Source organism: Podarcis gaigeae, assembly GCF_964106915.1.
Source record: "Podarcis gaigeae genome assembly, chromosome: 7".
In the NCBI taxonomy this organism is placed as follows: domain Eukaryota; kingdom Metazoa; phylum Chordata; class Lepidosauria; order Squamata; family Lacertidae; genus Podarcis; species Podarcis gaigeae.
In genome coordinates, this window is record NC_139683.1 from 68,594,403 (window position 1) to 68,613,060 (window position 18,658).

The 18,658-nt window shown below is 48.8% G+C and overlaps 1 protein-coding gene across 2 annotated transcripts in view; it reads left to right on the forward strand.

The window, feature by feature from the left end:
• The window catches only part of DROSHA (drosha ribonuclease III), a 92,043-nt gene that overhangs the window by 21,697 nt on the left and 51,688 nt on the right, over positions 1-18,658 (forward strand). For both annotated transcript variants that reach the window (XM_083747147.1, XM_083747148.1), the window contains exons 12-17: positions 6,343-6,417; positions 8,144-8,313; positions 10,857-10,981; positions 12,389-12,488; positions 14,588-14,695; positions 18,028-18,135. In XM_083747147.1, coding sequence (XP_083603273.1) covers positions 6,343-6,417; positions 8,144-8,313; positions 10,857-10,981; positions 12,389-12,488; positions 14,588-14,695; positions 18,028-18,135 — 686 coding nt within the window. The remainder of the gene's footprint in view (positions 1-6,342; positions 6,418-8,143; positions 8,314-10,856; positions 10,982-12,388; positions 12,489-14,587; positions 14,696-18,027; positions 18,136-18,658) is intronic.

The window sequence follows — 18,658 nt, forward strand, 5'->3', positions numbered from 1 at the left end:
TGTGGGTGGAGCAGTGAGTCAGAGGGGACTTAGCCGGTCTAGCGTTAAGACGTGGGCCTGCGCGCCCAGAGCTTGGAAATGGAAACTAAACTTCAATAAAGACTTTTGTATATAATATCCACTGGGCGTTGGTCCTCTGTGAGCTGGGACCTAGCGGCAGTCCTGACAGTAAGTCCCCTCTCTATTTTCACCAATTTTGCAACCTCGTGGAGTGCGGGAAAGCAGCGAGGGGTGAAGATTGGTGCTTCGCGAGCTCACGAAAAACAGGGAAATGACTACCGAAGAGAGGATAGCGAGTTTGCAAAACGCAGTGACGCAGTTGACTGCAGAAATTGCGGCTTCCAGAAAGAAAGAACAGGAAGCAGCTGCTGCCTGCCAGGATCTGCGAACCAGGTTAGAAGTGCTAAGTACACAGAGGCTACCGGCCACCAGACCAGAAGGGATTGGGCTGGGAAACAGAGGAGGGAGCCTGGTATCTCACTTCAATGGGGACCTGCAGGAGTATCCTAACTTCAGAGCAGATGTAATTTATGCATTGCAGCTGCTTGACAAAGACTTTAAAAATGAGGAAGAGAGAGTGGGATTTATTATTTCGCATTTACGGGGGGAGGCAAAATCGTGGCTGCGCAATCTATGGAGAGACAAGGATCCAGCCCTCCAAAATGCGGCTGCCTTCATTAAAGTGATGGATGCGTGTTTTTTATCTGAGATTGATGTGGATATCGCTAGGAGGGAGATTCACGGACTAAGACAAGGTAAAGCCACTGTGAGGCAATATCATTCACGTTTTTTCGGATTGGTGAATGTACTAGCCTGGGAGAAAGAATCGCCTGCCGTCAGAGACCTGTTCTGGGAGGGGTTGAGCGGAGCTGTGAAAGACGAGATCGCAAGGGGGGGAAGACCCCAAACCACCAAGGACGTGGTGGAACGGGCACTCTCCATTGGGGTTCGGTTGGAAGGACGCCCTTGGGGCAAGGAGGAAGGGCATTTGGGACGCACGCCAGCGAGAGGACTGCCTCCCTTCCCCAAGGAGGCGGCGCGCGCTCGATCCATGCCTCCGCTGGGAGGGGGAGAGGAGCCGATGGAGATAGGTGGTGCTAAGGCTCACTCCACAGTCGGAGCCCTAACTCCGGGAGCAGTCAAGATGAAGCCTCCTAGAGGAACCAGGAAGTGCTACATCTGCGACAGTGCTCAGCATATGGCAAAAGAGTGTCCCCAGCGGTTTCACAAGCATACTGCAGCCGCAGCGACAGTAACAGACGCAATTCAGCAGAGGGAGTCGCAGCAGGAAAACTCCACTGTCTGGCTGGAGATGGCGTCTCTGGGGACCAGCCAGACAAGTCAGTGAAGCAATCCCCAGGGATCTTACAGCCCACCGACCCCCTCCCACCCAAACCAGTAGTGCAGCTCACCGCATCCCTTCAGCTCCCCAATGGGCTACTGGTGGAAATTCCCATCACCATCGACTCGGGGAGCAATGCAGATTTTATAGACATGCAGTTCATCCAGCAACATGGCATAGCCCTTCTGCCAGCGGCGGTACCTCTGAAAGTCGTCACAGTGGACGGCAGGGAGCTACTGGGAGGGCAAGTGCTACAGCAGACGCCGCCAATGGTGATGCGCATTGGAAACCACCGTGAGGTCATCAGCTTCAACGTCACCCGCCTGTCAGACACGCCCATAGTGTTGGGAATGAGTTGGCTGGATAGGCACAGCCCGGCATTAGCTTGTACCAGCGGCAACTGACCTTCGGCTCCTCTTACTGCGCAGAACACTGCATCCTGGCGGACTTGGAAGATGAGGGGCACGAGGATGGACCACAGCTGAACTTGGGCATGTTGCAAGCGGTGCCTAATAAATACAAGGAGTTTTTGGAGGTCTTCTGCGAGAAAGAGGCGGATAAGCTGCCACCCCACAGACCCTACGACTGCAAGATTGACCTCCTGCCCGGGGCGACGCTCCCGACGGGGAAACTGTACTCCATGTCTGAGGATGAATTGCAAGAGCTCAGGGAGTTCATAGATCACAACCTGAAGCGGGGATTCATCCGGGAGTCCAAGGCGGCAGGAGGCAGTCCCGTGTTCTTTGTAAAGAAGAGGGATACGCCCCAGAAGAGGCTGGTCGTTGATTTCCGCTTCTTGAACCTCAAGACCAAGCCCTCAGCCTTCCCTATGCCCAAGATTGATGACCTGCTGGCGACGGTGAGGAAGGGTCGCATCTTTACCAAGTTGGATCTGCGCGGAGCGTACAATCTCATTCGCGTACGGGAAGGCGACGAGTGGAAAACAACCATGTTTACGCCGCTGGGCACTTATGAATACAGAGTTATGCCTTTTGGATTAAAAAATGGTTCCCACTGCTTTCAAGCCTTCATGCATCATGTCTTGGCGGGTCTCCTCTACAAGAAGTGCGTCTGCTTCCTGGATGACATCCTAATCTTCTCGGAATCGCCGGAGGCTCACGAGAGAGATGTTAGGGAAGTTCTGCAGAGGCTGCGGGAGCACAGGCTGTACGCCAAGCTGGAGAAGTGCCAGTTCGACAAGACGGAGGTGGATTTCTTGGGCTACAAACTGTCCGACAAGGGACTGGCTATGGACGGTGCCAAGGTACGTGCAGTACTGGACTGGAAGAGCCCACGCAATAGGAAGGAAGTACAGAGGTTTGTCGGTTTTGCCAACTTTTATCGCAAGTTCATCAAGGGTTTCGCCATGCAGACAGCGGCCATCACCGACACCCTCAGTTCCAAGAAGAAGAGGTTCATCTGGACGGAGCAGGCAGAGCAGTCCTTTCAGAAGCTCAAGCAGCTCTTCGCTTCCGAAGAGAACCTACTGCACGTAAATCCCAGCAGGCCCATGAGAGTGGAGACGGACGCCTCAGACAGGGCCGTGGGAGCCATTCTGTTGCAGCAAGACCACCAGGGGGACTGGAGGCCGTGCGCTTTCTACTCCAGAAAACTCAGCAAAGCGGAGCAGAACTACACCATTTGGGACAGGGAGTTGCTGGCCATACATGCAGCCTTCAAGGCGTGGTGGCACTTCCTCGTCGGAGCCAAGCACACGGTGCAGGTCCGCACAGACCATAAGAACTTGGAGTACTGGCGCACGGCGAGGTTCCTGAACCAGCGACACATCCGCTGGGCGGAGTTCTTTGCAGATTTCGACTTCAGAATTGAGTACATCCCAGGAAACAGCAACGTCTTGGCGGACGCGCTGTCCAGAAAACCGCAGTATCTGGAGGCAGAGGCACCGGCGGCGGTCAAGCACATTTTCACACCACAGGCGTGGGCATGCGCGTCAGCCACGGTGGACCTGGACGCGGTGCGCCGCGCGCTGCAAACGGACTCGTTCGCCCGAGCCAAGATGGAGGAGGTGTGCAGTGGCAAGGCGAGGGGCGACGAATTCCAAGTGCGCGACGGCCTGCTCCTACGCAAGGGAGTCCTCTACGTACCAGGAGACAGCCTCCGCGCGAAGGTCCTGCAACAGCTGCACGACGCGCCCAGCGCGGGGCACTTCGGCAAGGAGAAGACGGTGGACTTAGTAGCCAGAGACTTTTGGTGGCCTAAGATGCGGGGGGATGTCGCGGATTATGTCAATAGGTGCGACACCTGCCAAAGGGCTAAGCCTGTGCACCAGCCGCCGGCGGGCCTGTTGGAACCGCTACAGACACCGTTCGTACCGTGGGAGAGGGTGGCCCTGGACTTTGTCACAGATCTACCCAGCTCAAGGGGCAAGACGGCAGTGCTCGTGGTAGTGGACCTGTTCACCAAGATGGCCCACTTCATTCCGTGCGCGAAGGTGGCCACGGCCGAGCAGACCGCTAAGATGTTCATAGACCACGTGTTCAAGGTGCACGGCCTACCACGGTCTATTTTGTCCGACCGGGGGCGCCAGTTCATCTCCAACTTCTGGCAAAAGCTGATGGGATTCCTGAATGTCAAGGTCAGCCTGGCGTCGGCGAGACACCCGCAAACTAACGGGCAGGCGGAAAGGGTCAACGCCATCATGCAGCAGTACCTGAGATGCTACGCGAACCAGCAGCCATCGACCTGGGTGGACTATCTACCGTTGGCCGAGTTTGCCTACAACAACACGAAGCACGGGTCCACGGGGGTGACCCCATTTTTCGCCAACTACGGGAGGCATCCCAGAACCTTCCCGGGTCTGGACACAGTGCGGGAGGGGGAGCCACAGGGAGCAGAGGACGTGGCAGCGGAGTTGCAGGAGATCCACGAGCAGCTCAGGAGGCAGTTAGAGTTGGCAAAACAGGCTTACAAAGTGCAGGCAGATCGACACAGGAGGGTTGGGGAGGACATCCAGGTGGGAGACTGGGTCTGGTTGGCAGCACAAGCAGTTCCAGCCAGATCGTTAGCCAAGAAGAAACTAGGGCACAAGCAGCTAGGGCCTTACCAAGTAGAGGCGCAGATCAACCCAGTGGCCTTCCGGTTGACACTCCCGGAGGGTTCCAGAATGCACCCGGTCTTTCATAGATCAGTGCTCACGCCCTACAGAGAGCCCCACAGGTTTCAAGCACCGGGGAAGGCGCCAGACCCGCTCAGAGAAGCGCCCAAAAAAGGGGGGTCGCCGAAAGGGGAGCCACTTAATGAAGCCACTGAGATTTTAGACTCAAGGTGGGGGGAGGACGGGATTGAATATCTTCTCGCCACAGAGGACACCCCGGCCAGCGCCAACAGGTGGGTGCCGGATTACGCAGTGGAAGAGCAGTTGCTCAAGGAAGAATTCCACACACTTTTCCCGCACAAGCCTATGCCGGCGGGCTTTTTCGAGGATTGTTTGTTCACACCCACACTCTCGGCCAGCACTTTCCGGGGTTTCTCGTCAGCTGAGGACTCGGCTCCGGGAGGCAGCTCCCCGGAGGGATCGCTTTCAGGTTTTGGCACGGGGGGATCTTATTGGTGGGAGGACCAACCCGAAGTGGGCTGGCGCAGAGACATGCCGAAGGGGCCCTGGGAGGTGGACCCCCATCAAGCAACAGGGGGAGGAGGGCTCTTGGGTGATTTGGGGTCGAGCTCAGATTTCGAGCACACCGCGCAGGAGATGGAAGCGGAGGAGGTCGTCGTCGACGAGCCCATGGGGGACTTCCCGGACTTATCTCGATGGTTGCAAGCCTCAGGGGACGAGCTGTATCCTGGACTCACCCCTACAACAATGGAGCACCCGGAACCCGCACCGGAAGAGGGGGAGGGGGGAAGGGGGGGCTTCGAGGGGGGGATGGATGTCAGGGGTTCAGAAGGAGAGACACAGGAGGGGGAGCAAATGGAGAGTGAGGAGGAGGAGTACGAGGGGGGCGCAGGCAGTGACAGTGGCCAGAGTTATTCCACAAGCCTCTCTAGCGAATCGGAGGACTCACAGAAGGGAGTGCCGGTGGCCAGAGCAAGGGAGATTCCAAGGGAGAAACCTCAAGAGGGAGGGGCCAGCGGGGAGTCCCTGAACAGCAGCTGGAGATCAGGGCCAGCGTCTCCACCAGAGCGCAGTGGGGAGGGGGAGTCCCAGGAGTCGGGACCAGTGTCCTCACCACCAGAGGGAGGAGAGGAGTCAGGTTTGGCAACACCCACATCAGGAAGCGGGGAAACGGTCAGAAGGAAAGTCACCGGCTGGGCGCGCGCGCCAAGTTCAAATGTACAGGAGCGCGGCACAGCGGGGAGCCCGGGAAGGGAGCCAGGTCCTAAAGCCCGCCGGAGGGAGGGGCAAGACTCAGGAGGCTCCGCGTCAGAGGAGTCCAGGAAGGAGGGAACCCCAGAGGGCAGAAGGACCCAACGCAGGAAAGAGCAGCGCAAGAGGTGGAGCCAGGCTAGAATCTTAAACTGGTGTGGGTGGAGCAGTGAGTCAGAGGGGACTTAGCCGGTCTAGCGTTAAGACGTGGGCCTGCGCGCCCAGAGCTTGGAAATGGAAACTAAACTTCAATAAAGACTTTTGTATATAATATCCACTGGGCGTTGGTCCTCTGTGAGCTGGGACCTAGCGGCAGTCCTGACAGTAACTGTGCAGTATAAAGTAATGGATAGATAAAGTACAGTGAGATTAATTGGAAGTCAGTTTTAAATTTCTTCTCTGTAAGTTTTATAATTGTGTTCAATATCAGGAGTATATATGATGATAATTATATTAATCTTCTTGTATCTTATAGTGTGGTGGCTTGTTTGATTTTTCTGTTATTTGTTTGTTTGATTGTATGTTTGTTTACTTATATGTACATCTGTTTTTTAATAAATGTATTTATTTTAAATTAATAGAGATATATATTTTTTAAAAATAGAATACCAAAGATGGAGACTAGTGAAATGTGTTGCTTGTGTTTTGAATTGCTTCTAATTTCTCATTGAAGGTCCTTCGTTAGAAAACAACGATGCTTCCTGCCCCCGGTTTCATTTCATGCCTCGTTTTGTCAGGTTTCTTCCAGGTAAGTTTTTTGTTGTTACTGGTACGGCAGCCAGGTACCGGCCCAGCTCTTGCTGAGATGGTCAGACCTGTGTACCTGCACTGTATCATGTCGTCAGACTGCAGGCAGGAAGTTGGCACAATTGAATGTTCTTTCATACCAACAAATAAAAAGGAAATGTCTTCACTTAGGTCCTTTGATTGCTTTGGTACCACTCTTGGTATGACCATTGTTGCACATTCCCAATACAGTCGTACCTTGGAAGTCGAACAAGATCCGTTCCAGAAGTCCATTCGACTTCCAAAATGTTCGGAAACCAAAGCGCAGCTTCTGATTGGCTGCAGGAAGCTCCTACAGCCAATCGGAAGCAGCGGAACCCATTGGATGTTCAGGTTCCAAAGAACATTCGCAAACTGGAACACTCACTTCCGAGTTTGCGGTGTACGGGAGCCAAAACGTCTGAGTACCAAGGTGTTCAGGATCCAAGCTATGACTGTAATCAAGTGCCGTAGTTAGAAAGTACTCTTAAAATTGGGCTCATTTAAGACAGAGAGACGCGGGTGGCGCTGTGGGTAAAACCTCAGTGCCTAGGACTTGCTGATCGTATGGTCGGCAGTGCGAATCCCCGCGGCGGTGTGAGCTCCTGTCTTTCGGTCCCAGCTCCTCCCCACCTAGCATTTCGAAAGCACTCGTAAGTGCAAGTAGATAAATAGGGACCGCTTTATAGCGGGAAGGTAAACGGCGTTTCCATGTGCTGCGCTGGTGCTGGCTCGCCAGCTGCAGCTTCGTCACGCTGGCCACGTGACCCGGAAGTGTCTTCGGATGGCGCCGGCTCACGGGCTCTAGAGCGAGAGGAACACGCAACCCTAGAGTCGGACACGACTGGCCCGTACGGGCAGGGGTACCTCTACCTTTAACACAGTTACTCCTTGACCCTTGGTTTTGTGAATCAGTGTGTCGGTGACCTGTCACAAAGTGATACCCCCAACCTTGGAAGCAGAATTTCAAGCTGGCAGCTGACACATTTCTCTTTGTACTCCCTGCGCATTTTAAATCGAAAGTGGCCATCCGTGCCACAGCCAGCTGAGCAGTGTGAAAGAATTCACATCAAACTTGTAATAATGCATGGTGGCCAGATTGACAGTCTCACCTAAGGTTCAAACTGCTGGTAGCCCCCACAAAATGACATTTGGGAGTGTGCAAGGACTCTGGTAAGTTTGTGAGTCTGCTGAGATCTAGAAAAAAAAGTGTCTGTCAGACCAGAGCCTCCAGTTAATTCCCACCAATTTCTGAACGTGCCGATGGCCTTGTATCCATCTACAGCCTGCAATCCTAACCCCGCCAACCTCGGAATAAATCCCAATGAATAGGAGATGTTTGGGATCGCAGCCGTTGCCTTTTGTTAGAGTCATTTGCGACCTAGACTGCTCCTTTTGACGCCTACTTCTGCTTTTTTCTAGAAACAGTGTTTGGGATCAGAGCCAGTGTGGTGTAGTGGTTAAGAGCAGTAGATTCGTAATCTGGGGAACCAGGTTCGCGTCTCCGCTCCTCCACATGCAGCTGCTGGGTCACCTTGGGCTAGTCACACTTCTCTGAAGTCTCTCAGCCCCACTCACCTCACAAAGTGTTTGTTGTGGGGGAGGAAGGGAAAGGAGAATGTTAGCCACTTTGAGACTCCTTCGGGTAGTGATAAAGCGGGATATCAAATCCAAACTCTTCTTCTTCTTCTCTTCTTTTTTCTTTGAAGATGGAGGGAAAGAAGTGCTGTCCATGCACCAGATTCTGCTGTATTTGTTACGCTGCAATAAGCCGCTGGTGCCAGAAGAGGAGATTGCCAATATGCTACAATGGGAAGAGCTGGAGTGGCAGAAATATGCCGAGGAATGCAAAGGGATGATCGTCACCAGCCCTGGCATGGTACTGCAAATGTTCTCAGACTGAGTTTTCTTGTGCTGTGCCCGAACCCCGAACCACAATCAATTCCATCTCTCCCAGTCTATTGATTTATTTTGTTTGCGGCCTAGGCCACCTGCCCCAAAGCAGTGCATTGTTAGGCCATCTTAGGGACAACGAAACATTAAGAAGCAGTGATGATTGCAGGACAATAAAAGGTAGTAATCTAGGGTCATAAGCCAACACAGCATCTGTGGGTGCAAATAATGATGATGATGATGATAATAATTTATTTATTCCCCACCCATCTGGCTGGGTTTCCCCAGCCACTCTGCGCGGCTTCCAACAGAATATTAAAAACACGATAAAACATCAAATATTAAAAACTTCCCTAAACAGAGTTGCCTTCAGATATCTTCTAAAAGTCAGATAGTTGTTTATTTCTTTGACATCTGGTGGGAGGGTGTTCCACAGGGCGGGCGCCACTACTGAGAAGGCCCTCTGCCTGATTCCCTGTAACCTCACTTATCACAGTGAGGGAAAACCGGAACACTCGCTTCCAAGTTTCGATTGTTCGGGAGCCAATTTGTTTGGGAGCCAAGGCATTCGGGATCCAAGGTACGACTGTATTATTATTATTATTATTAATTGGATTTATATACTGCCCTATACCTGGAGGTTTCAGGGCAGTTCACAGAACAAAATCAAAATACAAAACCACAAAATATATAATCTAAATAAAAACAACAACCCAATATCCCCCCCCCCCCCCCAGTTTAGGCATAGGATGTCAATCAAATCAACCAAAGGCCTGGTTATAAAGGAACGTTTTTGCCTGGCACCTAAGGTTTTAGTATCTTGGGTGTCACTAAAGTTGTCCACACTGTCATCCTTCCTATCTCCTTCTCCAACAACACTGCATAGGGATGCCACAAGTCCTCCAGGAAGCAGATGTACACACAATTCTGCTTGTTTTATTCTATAGAGATTGGGTTTGGTGTTCATTGTAATGCTGCACAATAGCCGCATATTTTTTCTTTCTTTCTTTTTTTTTTTTTTTGGAATGATAGGAATGTCCTGGGTTTTGCCGTTGAAAGTTTCGCCTTGCGATTGTGGAGCTCAGCAATAAAGCTCTCATTCGGCACAATAGGGAAAGACCAGGAGAGGCTTATGAGAGAGCTGTTTTATTGGTGTGTTTTGTAGTTACAGCTTTCTTTGTCAGTAATAAGTCGAGGAGGAAGGAGAAGAATGGCAACAGTTTGCTTGTTTCCCCTCTTTCTCGTTCCTTCGGTGACAAGGGCACATTTTAATAAATAGCAAGAGAGAGATTTGTGTGTGTGTGTGGGGGGGTTCTGTTTCTTTATATCTGAGCGAAGGCTCAGGAAGGAGAAGGGACATCTTGCAGTACCTAACCTTTTAAATTTTTTAGAATACCTTTAAATTCTGTGAAGTCCTTCACACACTTCGAACGGTGCTTCTGCGCACACCCCTTTCGTTGGCTACCGTGTCCCTCTAGAGTTTGGGTTGGTGGCGCGAGGGAAAGCTGAACGGAGCGTGGTATTTTTGTGTGACGGATTTATTTCCTCAGTTATATCTCTCCTTTTAGCTGTAACGAACCCTTAGCAATTCACTCTCGCTTTAAACACCTAGATGTGCAGCGTAAACAGTGGAATCAATCATCGCTAGACAGTTTTCCTGTTGTCTCTCGACTTTGCTTTTAACTCCAGGGAAGTTCTAAGTGGGAAAATCATCGTCTGTGGTGTGCATCTTATTGTATCCCATGCAGAGCGAGATAGTCTTTCAATTTGCACACCCATCCTCTTGATTTGGGAAGGATGTGGTACATATGGGTGGGGGGGAGGAGGCAGGGGAAAACATTGGTGTAACGTGGGGAGGGGCAGAGTGGTGGTTGCCTTGGGCGCAAAATTCTTAGGGGGCGCAAAATTCCAACCCCCGGTGCTGCCTCGATAGAGCTGCGCACTTCCGTCGTTGGGCTCCCTTGAAAACGGCTTCTCCCTGAGAACCAGGGAGTGACCTCTCTAGACAATGGAACGACTCTTCTTATCTCTGTGGCTGTGATCTCCTGGGTGACGCGGTCATCATTAGGTGGTTGAATGTGCATGCATTCCCCTCCCTCCCACCACCTCGCTCTGTGCAGCCCCGGGCTCCAGCAACCCATGCTACGTCACTGGAGAAAAGTCCTGTTGCATGCACATAAATCCTTCAGCTAGCAAGGTGGCTGCATTTCGTATGAGCCTAGGTGTGGTCATTTAACTCTCTCTTCCCCGCTAGTCCATAACAGGTTTGTTCAGTGGTTAACGAATCAGGAGCACGTGCTCCCTCCTCCCTTAGCCGCAGCTGGCTTGACTTCTCGTTTCACGAGGATTTGAAACCACGGTTGGCTTTCAGATTCGTTTGCCAAGTGGAGGCGAGACAGTGGAAGCTGCTGTCTTTGGGGCCGGCTCTTCCTCTGCGGAGAGTCCATTTTCGGAAAGTTATATATGCCTGCGATAGAGCCACTGTTACCTAAATTTAATTGTTTGATCTTTTCCCTCCGCTTGCTCCAGAAGCCCAGCTCGGTTCGCATTGATCAGTTGGATCGTGAGCAGTTCAACCCTGATGTGATTACTTTCCCCATTATTGTCCACTTTGGAATACGACCTGCTCAACTCAGTTATGCTGGAGACCCACAGTAAGCAATTATTGTCAAGCCTGGGGCTGAATGCAGTCTTAACAGCCTTGCTCTTGATGGGCAGGTGCAGAAACAACTGCTTCTGTTAAAGCAGTTACGAACACCCACTGCGATAGTACTCTGGAGAAAAGAGGGAAAGGGTGGCGGAGCAAAAAATCAGTCATTGTTCTGCGCTGCACAGTAAAATTCTGGACTCTGAAATGCTTTCTTTCCCCCCTTAAGTGAAAAGGTTTTGCTTTCTGCATTCCTTTAATTTTGTTTCAAAAGCATGCATGCCTTTTAAAATGAAATCCTTATATTGTAAACCATAGGCCATTTATTTTGAACCAGCGCCAATTTCTCCTTTTTGTGTGTTCCCTAAAGACTCAATTCCCTTATGTTTTGTGCATTGCATGATGGAACATTAACATTGTTTTGTTCCCTGGGGAGTAATCTGCGAAATGTTTGGCTGTCCATTCACTATTATTGTCTTAAGAACCATTTCCTTCTGCTCTCACATGGGCCAAGCAGTTGCCTTTGGCGTGTCCATCCCTGGGACATGAGCACTCTCTTTCCATCGTGTTCCCCAGGAACAGGTATACCAAGTAGGGCTGGTCAAGATCTGGTTTTCAACTTTGCGATATATCACCAGCTAAACATCACGGCGCACCGATATATCGCAATGTCTGAAATAATGATGGAACAATGCTAGAGGTGAACAGTAGGGCTAGACAATATCTGGTTTTCAACTGTGAGATGTCACCAGCTAAACAGTGTGATATACAGTGGTACCTCAGGTTAAGTACTTAATTCGTTTCGGAGGTCTGTTCTTAACCTGAAACTGTTCTTAACCTGAAGCACCACTTTAGCTAATGGGGCCTCCTGCTGCTGCCATGCTGCCGGAGCACGATTTCTGTTCTCATCCTGAAGCAAAGTTCTTAACCTGAGGTAATATTTCTGGGTTAGCGGAGTCTGTAACCTGAAGCGTATGTAACCTGAGGTACCACTGTATACCGATATATCACAATGTCTGAAATTGGGTGGTTTTCAGCTTTGTGAGATACCACCAGCTAAACATTGCAGTACAGTGGTACCTTGGGTTACTTACCACTTTACCTCACATAAAGGAAAAAAACCTGGCATTGGGAGCATTCCAAAGGCCCAAGTCCATAGGCTGTGGTCCAAGCAACGATGCGCTCTTCTTATTGTAAAGGAACAAGGCCCGTCAACCTTTGTTTAGCTGGGAAATGTTGGCTATGCTCTCTTTTCAAGATAATGTCAGTTTCCATATAAGGTTAGGAAAGGATTTCTTTCCAGTATGAACCTGAGAATTACTAGGCAGCCGTCTTAACCAAAAACAAAAGGAAATGGATCAAGACTGATTTCTCTCCCATCCAACCTTCTTTTTATTTTATTTTTAATTTTCAGGTACCAAAAACTCTGGAAGAGTTATGTGAAATTGCGCCACCTGCTGGCTAACAGCCCCAAAGTGAAACAAGCGGATAAGCAGAAACTTGTGCAAAGAGAAGTATGCTGCTATTTATTTTATTTTATTTTATTTTATTTTATTTTATTTTATTTTATTTTATTTTATTTTATTTTATTTTATTTTATTTTATTTTATTTTATTTCCGTCCTAATTTCTCTGTGTGTCCATATACCATGTTTTGTTTCTTTACGTTGCTGTTGCCTTTGCTCAGACTTGAACCCTGAACCGTAGGCTGAAGAGGCTGTTGGAAAATATTGCCACGGTTCTTTGCAAATAGCACAGCGTCAATGCATCATTGCTTTGTTTCCAAAACAATTTAGACCCTTGGGTTTTAATTTATTCCTTTCCTCTGCCCCAGGGTCTCTGCCACAGATTTCCAGATACAGGTTTTCCTTTTTTTCAACAACAACAACAGACCCAAGAGACAGAAGACTAGGGCTGGGCGATATCTGGTTTTCGACATTGTGATATATCAGCAGCTTAATAGTGTGATATGCCGATATATCACGATGTCTGGAGTGTATCCTGGCTGCCTCTTCTTCCCCACTTTAGGGGAGCAAGAAGCAACCAAAATACATTGCCCGATATTGCTCTGGCTCATGCAAACTGGAGGGGCACCAGGGTTTCATTAAACTGCTCACATGTGGGGGCGGCCTTCAGCTGAGCGAGCCCCATACTGCTCCATCTCATGGGAGGAGCATATGGGGCTTCCTCAAAGGTGCAGACAGCGTTTGCAGGCCGGTCCCTGCTCCTGCCAACCTAGCAGTTCAAAAGCATGTCAAAGTGCAAGTAGATAAATAGGGACCACTCCGGCGGGAAGGTAAACGGCATTTCCGTGTGCTGCTCTGGTTCACCAGAAGTGGCTTAGTCATGCTGGCCACATGACCCGGAAGCTGTACGCTGGCTCCCTTGGCCAATAAAGCAAGATGAGCGCCGCAACCTCAGAGTCGGCCACGGCTGGACCTAATGGTCAGGGGTCCCTTTACCTTTACCTTTAATGTATTGCCAGCTCAAATGGCCCGAAATGGGTATCGCAATCTGAACGCTGATTTATCAACGTATCGGCCTGCTCTACAGAAGGCTGAGCTTCTGGACCAATGGTCAGTTTCTGGTGGATTGCCCTGGGTCTGACAGAAGCAAAAAGAAGAGGCCTGCCGGATGAGGCCAAAGCTCGTCAGATTCAGCGTCCGGTTATCAAAGTGCCCAAACAGATGCCTCTGAGAGCATCAGATTCTGGGGTTCTTGAAAAGAATGACAGACTTAGTGAAACTTGATCTGACACACCATGGCACTTTCTGTGTTGGTATGATCTTAGGCCTTTGAGGAACTGCTCAGGCGCTGTGTATGGCTCCTGTCCACACCTCCAGTGTGTTATTTGCACAAACCTGGTAGTCATTTTCACAGAACGTGCCTTATATCAAGCCAGATCATCGGTCCATCTTAGCACCGTCTACATTGATCAGCAGCTTTCTAGGTTTTCAAGACAGGAAACACTCAGGTTTGATACAAGCCCAGGTTGGGAGTGGAAGAGCAGATCGATATGGTATTATTTAAGTGTGAGAAAGACGTTGGAACTCCAGGGCCAAGCACTATAGCCAAAGGCCATTGAACTATCCTAGTGCATAGGTAGGCAAACTGAGGCCCGGGGGCCAGTTCCGGCCTAGTCGCCTTCTAAATCCGGCCCGTGGACGGTCTGGGAATCAGCATGTTTTTACATGAGTAGAATGTGTCCTTTTATTTAAAATGCACCTCTGGGATATTTGTGGGGCCTGCCTGGTGTTTTTACATGAATAGAATGTGTGCCTTTATTTAGAATGGGTTATTTGTGGGGCATAGGAATTCATTCATTCTTATTTTTCAAAATATAGTCCAGCCACCCACAAGGTCTGAGGAACAGTGGACTGGCACCCTGCTGAAAATGTTTGCTGACCCCTGGCATAGGGAGTGGGGGGGTGGGTATTCTCGTTTTCTTACGGTGTGTTTTGCTCCAATGTCCCAAGCAGCGAGTGAGAGAAGCCCCATTGACTGAAGACTCTCTTTTCTGAATGCACATAGGGGCAATTTAGGTTGCTTTGCTGAGCCATCCTAGGTCAGGTCCTACAGAGATAACCCCCCCTTTTTGTTTTTTTGCTTTAAAGGAAGCGCTGCAGAAGATTAGGCAGAAAAACACCATGCGTCGTGAAGTGACCGTCGAGCTGAGCAGCCAAGGGTTCTGGAAAACGGGCATCCGCTCCGATGTCTGTCAGGTGAGTGGATACCCTTCCGTATCTCTAGCGAACGAAACATATGCATTTTATTTATGTGTGTAAAATCTGAGGCATGCGGATGAGGCGGCTGAGATAGGGGTGGTGAAGGAGGCCCCCCCCGGCATTGCTGCCATCTTCCAAGCCAAGGGCCTTCAACTCTCTCTCAAGAACCTCTGTTATATTCCCTAGCCCAGGCATCCCCAACCTTCAGCCCTCCACATGTTTTGGACTACAATTCCCATCATCCCTGAGCACTGGTCCTGTTAGCTGGGGATCATGGGAGTTGTAGGCCAAAACATCTGGAGGGCTGCAGGTTGGGGATGCCTGCTCTAGCCCCACTCTTAAGCCCCATGGGGGAGCAGCAGATTCCTGGGGTGTGAGCAGGGCCGGATTTAGGTTTGATGAGGCCCTAAGCTACTGAAGTTAATGGGGCCCATTATATGTCCAGCTGTCCTTTGTCAACAACAAATTGTCGCTTTTTTGTGTTGAATATATACTACATGGTAATTTATGGATCTAATATGTATTGAAAGCCATTTGCACATGTTGCCATGCAATCAGTCTTTTTGATTGATTGATTGATTGGTTTATTACGGCCATTGGCCCATATCTAAAAACAATACATCAAAATTTATCCATAAACAATACAATTTAAACAGTTCCAAGTTAAAACACCCCTATAAAACCAATTTTACTTCAATTTAGTAAACTATACACAATAAGCTCCCTCTATGTCAACCGCAATTCAAATCCCTCAGGTTTTGGGGGATATGCGTCTTAGTTCTGGCACTTATTGATGGTTCTTAAGTTTGGCTAAGCTGTCAGAGTCATACAGTGATCCATTTCTCCTCTTATGAAATAAGACATTAATCAGGTATCTAGCGACTGCAAGGGATCTACTTGAGTCTTCGTCGTTTAATAAGTATATTATTTGGGCTTCCTGAGGTCTGTCAGCTATTCTCGATAAATATGGGGCCAAAAACTTGGACCGTGAAGCCGAATGTATAGGACAACAGAAGATTATATGATATAACGATTCTGTAGATCCACTTTTACAGTCACAGAGGAGTGAGATCTGTCCGTTGGAGAGTCTATTACCCAACACATTTGATGGGAAAACATTGAATCTAGCCTTTATAAAGGCGTACCTGTGCATCACCACAGATAAGGTAGTTAAATAAGATGGAAGCTTTGTTGGTGGTGTTAAGCCAAGGTTTATCGGCGAACAGGTGCCACCACCTGTCGCAATATTAAATTGTAAATCCATCTCCTCTAATTTGTGAGTTATAATTCTCTTGGCAGAAATTAAATCTAATTTTAGTAGTTCAGATGGAGATAGTCCTAAGGACACAAGTTTCCCATGTATTATTTTTGCCCAAGGGCTAGGGAAGTCGTCTCTCCAGAGACACTGTATCAAGTGGAGATTTGGAAGTTTATGCCATAATGCCAACCAGTAACAGAGGATGCATTTCCATAATGTGGTTTCTAGAGATGTAACATTTAGTTCGAGACGTATAGCAGTATTGCCTACACACCTGGGTAATTTTAGCAACCTTCTTAGCAGCTGGTTTTGGATTACCTCCAATTGGGTTAGATTAACAGAGGAGTCAATTGGGTTAGATTAACAGAGGAGCCATGCAATCAGTCCATGCAGAATGTGGGCACCCTATATATAGAAATGAGCAAACCTGTGATATTTTAGGGAGCATTACTTACATCATAGTAGCCTACACAACACAAAACACTGTTGCTGTATGTAGGTTGTATTTTATTTGTTTTTTATCTTATATTTTGGAAATGTGCATCCGGGTTTTTTTCCTTTAATATTTTTGGGCCTGCCAAGAGAGTGGGGCCCTAAACTGTAGCTTGCTTAGCTTATACGTAAATCCGGCATTGGGCATGATCCGCGTAAGGGATGGGTGCACAGCCTTGTGCATGAAGAATCTCCCTGTTTTCTACTACCCACATGTGTTTGCAAGCGCATGTGTGTCTCCCCCAAATCCTCACCCAACCTTTCTTCTCCATGCTTTCGAGTTAACCATCGCGTTTCACACAGTAGGGGTTGACCACTTCCCTGCTATTGTCCAAACAGAAGCATTGTACGGGCAGGACTCTGTGAAGCAATCCTGAACCCGAAAAAGTTCTAATGAATCTGAAAACCTGCGTGGCGCAATAGTAATGCACATGGCCTCAGTGGTCCGGAGGGCCTTCCGTCAGCTTCGGCTGGTGGCCCAGCTATGCTCCCAACTGGGCAGGGATAGCATTACTGCTGTTGTCTGTGCTCTGGTAACCTCAAGGTTAGATGACTGCAATGCATTATACATAGGGCTGCCTCTGAAGACAGTTCGGAAACTTCAGCTGGTGCAGAATTCAGTGGCCAGGTTCCTCAAGACGCTTTGAGCATATTACACCAATCCTGGTCCAACTGCACTGGCTGCCGATTAGTTTCTGGGCCCAATTCAAGGTGCTGGTTTTGACCTGTAAAGCCTTAAACGGCTCAGGACTGCAGTACCTCAAAGACCGCCTCTTTCCATATGACTCTACGCAGACCCTGAGATCATCTTCTGAGGCCCTTCTTCATGTGCCTCCTCCTTGAGATGTCCAGAGGGTGGCAACATGAAAACAGGCTTCTCTGTAGTGGCTCCCCATTTATGGAATACTCTTCCCAAGGAAGTTCGCCTGGCACCTTCATTCTATACCTTTAAGCTCCAGGCAAAAACATTCCTCTTCAACCAGACCTTTGGTTGATTTGATTGACATCCTATGCCCTTTTGAAAATGTAGGGGTTTTTTTTTGGGGGGGGGGAGGTGTTATTGGGTTGTTGTTTTTATTTTGATTATGCATTTTGTGGTTTTACATTTTGATTTTATTCTGTGAACTGCCCTGAGACCTCTGGTATAGGTGGTATATAAATTCTATTAATAATAATAATAATAATAATAATAATAATAATAATAATAATAATAATCTGCAGCAGTGTCTCATACCGAATGTAAGCAAGTTGCCAAAAAGACTCCATGAATTGAAAGTGGAGACACTGTATGCACTTTTCTTTGCTTGCTTGTTGCTTGTTTAAATCATCATCATCATCATCATCATCTACATCATCAAAGAATTAGCCGGGCAGATCCAATCTTATTGCATGACCTGCTGCGTAAACCTAGAAATCAACCTATTGTTGACCATTCTTATAGTGGCTCGTGTGCAATGTGGGGGATTTGAACCCTGGTCTCCTAGGGCCTAGTCCAGCGCTTCAACCACTACTTGAATACTTGAAAAAACATAGGGCTAAAAGTTCCAGGTAAATAAATAATGGCAATTCTTTCTCCTAGCATGCTATGATGCTCCCTGTTCTGACTCATCACATCCGCTACCATCAATGTCTGATGCATCTGGATAAACTGATAGGCTACACTTTTAAAGATCGCTGCTTATTGCAGGTAAGGTCATAGACCGAAATGCTCTCCCATGTGTTTGAAGTTGCAATGTGGCTGGGGAAAAAGGAGCAGGGAATAGATGTGCTGGTAAGTTTGCATTAGCTTGTGGGCGGCAGAACCAGAGAACCGACCTGGAGATGGGGGCTGATGGAGACAGCCAATCAGGGAGCCAAAGAATGAGTCGGAAGCACCGGCCATTGGCATCACATGATGCACAGAGAACATTGTTGGGGCTGGAGCAGAGAGAGGTGCTGGATCTGTACTGATCTGTAAAAACACTTTTTTAAAAAGCAATATAGCTCTCAGTGCCATTTCCCATTACTCTACAGCGCCCTCTGGTGTCACATGTTTATAACGTATTTTTAACGTTTGAACCCACCCATGTAGATGAGTCCAGGGAGGTGGTTGGAGGGGGGTTAATGAAAGGATGGAGAGGGGTGGAATATAAGAAGAAGGATGGAGGAGCTGTTTATGTTTATAAGGTGGAGTTAACCCAAGTATTCTAGATCTAGTCCACCTTCATTCC